Source organism: Echinops telfairi, unplaced genomic scaffold, assembly GCF_000313985.2.
Source record: "Echinops telfairi isolate 266 unplaced genomic scaffold, ASM31398v2 ScPeMD7_4;HRSCAF=17, whole genome shotgun sequence".
Classification (NCBI taxonomy): domain Eukaryota; kingdom Metazoa; phylum Chordata; class Mammalia; order Afrosoricida; family Tenrecidae; genus Echinops; species Echinops telfairi.
Window position 1 is genome coordinate 40,030,880 of NW_022103900.1, and position 5,454 is coordinate 40,036,333.

General features: G+C 48.9%; 1 protein-coding gene across 1 annotated transcript in view; it reads left to right on the plus strand.

Annotated features, from left to right (window-relative positions):
• The window catches only part of MYO7B (myosin VIIB), a 135,426-nt gene that overhangs the window by 84,035 nt on the left and 45,937 nt on the right, over positions 1–5,454 (plus strand). Inside the window, exons 14-15 of the mRNA XM_045298324.1 lie at positions 2,327–2,490; positions 3,682–3,819. Coding sequence (XP_045154259.1) covers positions 2,327–2,490; positions 3,682–3,819 — 302 coding nt within the window. The remainder of the gene's footprint in view (positions 1–2,326; positions 2,491–3,681; positions 3,820–5,454) is intronic.

Below are 5,454 nucleotides of genomic sequence, written 5' to 3' on the forward strand. Positions count from 1 at the left end.
AGACCCCTCCGCAAGGGGATCCCCAGTGGCCCACCAATGGGCCCTGGATCTCCACTCCCATAAAATTATTTTCGTTGCTACTTCATAACTGTAGTTTTCCTACTGTTATGAATCATAATGTAAATATCTGATATGCAGGCTGTGTTTTCATTGTTACAAATTGAACATAATTAAAGCATAATGATTAATCATAAAACAATATGTAATTATATATTGTGAAATACTTATGCATTTTCTGATGGTCTTAGGCGACCCACAGGTTGAGAACTACTGTGTTAGGTGATTGAGCCTAGGGCTGCCTCCACCCTCCTTTCCCTCTCGGACACACTTGAGGAGCTCCCACCATCGCTCTGCAGAAGGTGGCTTCCCACAGCACACTGGGCTGCACTCTCCTCTTAATGTGGCCCATACGGTCAACGCTCAGTGACACCCATTCCCTGTCGCTCCCAGCTCCATGACCGCTATGTGCCCCCCACCTTTGGGGGCCTAGATGCAGTTCCCTCACCTCGACACTGCTCTGTCTCCTCCAGAAAGAGGAGAACCAGACTTCCCTTCCCTATTCCCACCCTTGACTTGACCTCCCCAAATCTCACACTGGGCTGTCTGTGTAGCAGTGTGCAGAACACGGCACTGCAGCACCAGTTGCCATGGAGTCTACCCTCAGACAGGAAGGCCCAACGTGTGTTCACAGCATGTTCAACGGTTAATCTGAGGGATCGATGTCCAGGTCTTTCGTCTGAGGCAGTTCTGGCTTGACTCAACCCGCTAGTGGCTGAGTGTGTTCGTTATTTGTGCTACCCAGGGTCTCTTCAGAGAGCCAAACAAACAGAGAAACGAAACCCACTGCCACCTGGTTGATTTCAGCTCATCTCACAACCACTGAGTCAATTCTGACTCACAGAGACCCTGTAGGACAGAGTAGAACTGCCCCGGTGGGTTTCTGAGACTGTCAATCTCTACAGGAGTAGAAAGTCGCATCTTTCTCCCTCAGAGTGACTGGTCAGTTAATACCGTTGACCCTGTGGTTAGCCACCCAATCAGTAACCCACTATGCACCCTGCCCCCAGGGCTTTCCAAGGCCGGAAGTCTTTATGGGAACAGAGAGCCTCATCTTGGTGTTTAATTCCTGCATCCTTCCATTCAGGCCCCCAGAAGAGGAAAGCAGACCCCACACCCTTGTTCGTTGCACAGAGTGGGACTCTAAAGGGTCCCTTTTCTGTATGGACCCTATGGAGGAGGGCACAGTCCCCCGAGGCACGTCTGGACATGGGGTGATGGCAGGAGTCTCCTGCCTCCCTATTCAGTCTGGCTGCCAGGTGTCAGGAGTCGGTCAACTAGGGATTGTGACAGGAGAGTGATGGGGCTTCTTCATTTTCTCGCCTCTCTTCTTTTCTCACCAATCACACTGCCATGAGACCTAGACGGCCCCTTGAATACACACATCACCTACTGTCTCAATAATCAACTGCTAAGTATTTGGCAGTGATGAGGATGACGGAGATCATGTCAGTGGTGGACTTGATCCCTTCCCTACATCCTCTGGGCCCCAAAGACCAGAGTCCTGGCATCCAAAGAGTGTCTTATCTGATGGAGAAAGGGGACACACAATAAGACTCTCACTGAAGCGAAGGAAAGACGCTACTCTTGGAAAGTCTGTGTCGTTTCCTGGGATGTTGACACCTACATCCCATCTGGGGGAACAAGAGTTGGCCTTGTAGATGAGCAAGAAAAGGCAAGGTTGAGACCTGGAGATGTGGGGAAACAGAGACCTTCTGGGAGGTGGTTTGGTGTGGTTGGAGTGCAGGTAGGTGAGGGGAGAGTGGAGGGTAGATGCGGACGAAGGTGTAGATGGTGGCAGTAAGGATTAGAGGAAATGTGTTAAGCAGGAAGTTGACATGGCAACATAAGGGTGTCATGAAGGCCCCTCTGGCAAGGGCATGGAGAGTGGGTAGGACAGAGATGCTGGATGGAAGAAGGGGACACTAGGAGCAACTGGGACATGAGTAACTCTGGCAAAAGAAATGATTGCAGCTTGGACAAGGAGGTTATAGTAACCTTCAGAGTGGGGATGGATTTAGGGATGTAGAATTGACAAGACAGGGTCCTGAGTGGAGGTGGTAGATTAGATGCTCAGTAGATGTGGCCCCAGTAGTGTAGACAGATGAGAACAGAGGAGGCTGGCTTGCCCTGACTCAGAAGGTACTCCTTGTGTTGGAGGTTCCCAGCGATACCCTGGCAGAATGAACTTGGCTCCTCTTTTCCCCAGAAGCACCGTGACAGGGTGATGGCTGAGTTGGCTTGGGCTGGGGCTCTGCTTTCGTGACAGGTTTCCTGGAGAAGAATCGAGACCTTCTGAGTACAGATATCCTTGCCCTGGTCCACTCTTCCAAAAACAAGTTCCTGAAGGAGATCTTCAAGCTGGAAGCTGTAGAGACCAAGCTGGGTGGTGGAACTATCAACAAGGCCAAGGGCAGGGACCAATTCTTCAAGGTGAGCACTCTTCCAGCTGCCTTCTAGACATTGCCTCTGGACCATGAGGTCAGACAGGTATGACCAATGAAGACCCATTCCCCAGGGTCTTAACTTCTGAGTCAGGGCAAAAAGAGATTGGGCAGCTGCAAGGGCACTTGGACATGGGTGTGCCTGTTTGTGAGTGGCATGTCATATGATGGCATCTCTTCCTTTATTAATTTTTTAAAAATTCCATTTGGGGGTGTGAGACTGTGTGCATGAATGTGCGGTATGGGTGTCCGAGAGTGCTGTTTATGCCTGTGTGTAAGTACATAAGCGTGTGCATGTGTGTGAGGGTGAATTTGTGTATAAGGGTAGGTGAGAGTGTCTTGGCAGTGGACTAGAAGGCTGCTGTCCAAGAAGGTGGGAAGCTCCCGTGGCGCTCCTTGGGATAGCATTGGACGTCCCATCAATGCCCCATCTCTCACCATTGGCTGTACCTGCAAAGCCAATGAGCCATCTAGAAACCCTGGACCCCTTAGTGAGGAGAGAGTCGAGCGAATCAGCTCATGGGTTGGGATTCAGGCGAGGATGCCTTTAGCACCTGATACAACTTTATTCTTCTATCATCACCTCGGGAGGAATGTCAAGGGCCGGGGTGGCACCATTTCACAGGGAGCAGGACTCCGGGAGGCACGGACTGGGCGCTGGATAAGAGTAGCTCAGATTTGGAGCCCAGAAGAACAGGCGAGATGCTGGGTATTGGCTGGGGGTGGGAAGGTGGGAACACAGATGGGCTCACACACGTGTGGCTTGCCACCTTGTCCTGGGCCTTTGGGACCTCAGAGAAGGTCCCTGCAGAAATTTGTGCTTGCAGGAGGGCGTGGAGGAGAAACCCTGGGTCAAATGAGTTTTTGAAAGGACAAAAAAAAAAAAAAATTCACAGGTCTCCTTACCTCAGCTATCTCAGACCTTGAACGTGTGAGTTCTGTATAAATTTCCAAGAGACCATCGTTCATTGACTATGATAACAGCCAGTACCCAGCTTGACTCCACACAGTAGGTGCTTGGGAAGCATGGGAGAAGGATGGGTTTCTGGAGAAATGAATAGCCCTCCTCTTCCACAGGTCTGCAAGACCTTGACATTTGCCCTCTTTAAGCTGCACATGAGCTGTGTCCCTAGGCTAACATCCTGCAGCTCCTCCACTGTGTTCCCCCTTCTGCCCACAGTCTGCAGAATCCACCAAGCGGCCCTCCACCCTGGCAGGCCAGTTCAAGCAATCCTTGGATCAGCTCATGAAAATCCTGACCACCTGCCAACCCTACTTCATCCGCTGCATCAAACCCAATGAGTACAAGAAGCCACTGGTAATGAGAAGCGTGTGGGAGACTGGGCAGGTGGAGGGCGGTCCAAAGGGCATCTACTGAGTGATTCTGACCTCATCAAGGATTGGGGTGTCGTCCTTTACTTGTTGTTGTTGTTGGTAGTGTCGTGAGTCAATTCCAACTCATAGCAACCCTATGTTCCTCACACTTGTGCTTGTGTTTGAGTCCATGGTTGCAGCCCTTGTGTCCGTCCATCTCGTCAATGGACGCATGTGTAGATGAGGACACTGAGGACTAGTCTAGGTCACTCACAGGTTAGTGACCTGTGGGGTGCTGGATGCACTCCGACCGTCCTGCCACTCACTGCTGTGTGTCTTTGACAGGTGCTTTGCTTCTTGAGCCAGACTCATCTCCTCTGCGAAGTACCAATGAGGCCTGCAGGGCTTGGGTGGTGTGTGTGTGTGTGTGTGTGTGTGTGTGTGTGTGTGTGTGTGTGTTACAGGGACTCAGTAAGTGGTAACCATCAGTATTATTAATTCAGAAGCTGGAGCAGTCTCCAGGCCCCCTTCCCACCCAACTTTCCAGGTGGGCAGGGTGAAGATGGACCCGTGCTATGCGCCCAGATGCTTCAGCCCCTGCACCCAGAGCCTGTAAACACAGAATGTCCCAAAGCTGACAGACATCATTTGCAAGAGTAGAAATTGATTCAGGAGCATTCTAAATAGCAATATTATACTAACTAAAGTGGTTGTTATTACTATAATTTCTTATTTAATAATAGAATTATATTCTTACTACAATGATTTCAAATGGAGATTGTCCCTTAAACCCAAAATACATCTTCCTTCTAGGCATGCCATCTGGAGGTTGGCTATCACTGCTTGTTCCTAATGTTCCAGGAGGATTGTGCTCTAGGGTTGGTGAGAAGAGCCCTGGTGGCAGGTGGTTAAAGCGCTTGACTGAAGCAAACCAGGACTGCAAACTCCCACTGCTCTCAGGGGAGTTTGTGGTAGGCAGCGTCCATAAAGGTTTACAATCCTAGAAATCCTGTTGGGCAATTAAAGAGTTCATTATTTATTGAAGGAATAACTGGTTCTTACATGTCATTTACAATTCCATAAGATTGCACAATTTCACAGTAACGCCCAGCTGGGATTTTTGGAAGGTCATTCACTAGTGCAATAGGATAAGTTCATGAAAGATAGGAACATTTTTAAACCAGATTGTCATTTTTATTTATTTATAAATATCATTTTATTGGGGGCTCTTGCAGTTCTTATAACAATCCATACATCAACTGTATCAAGCGCCTTTGTCCATATGTTGCCATCATCATTTTCAAAATATTTTCTTTCTACTTGAACCCTTAGTATCTGCTCATTTTCCCATCCCCCACCCTTCCTCCCTCACAAACCCTTGATAATTTATAAATTATTATTTTTTTCATGTCTTAAACTGTCTGATGTCTACCTCCACCCACTTTTCTGTTGTCCATCCCCCTGGGAGGGGGTTATATGTAGATCGGTACCCTTTTCCCCCCACACCTTTCTCTTACCCTCTTGGTATGGCTACTCTCGTTATTGGTCCTGAGGGGTTTATCAATTCTGAATTCCCTGTGTTTCCAGTTCTTATCTGTACCAGTGTACATGCACTGGTCTAATCTGATTTGTAAGGTAG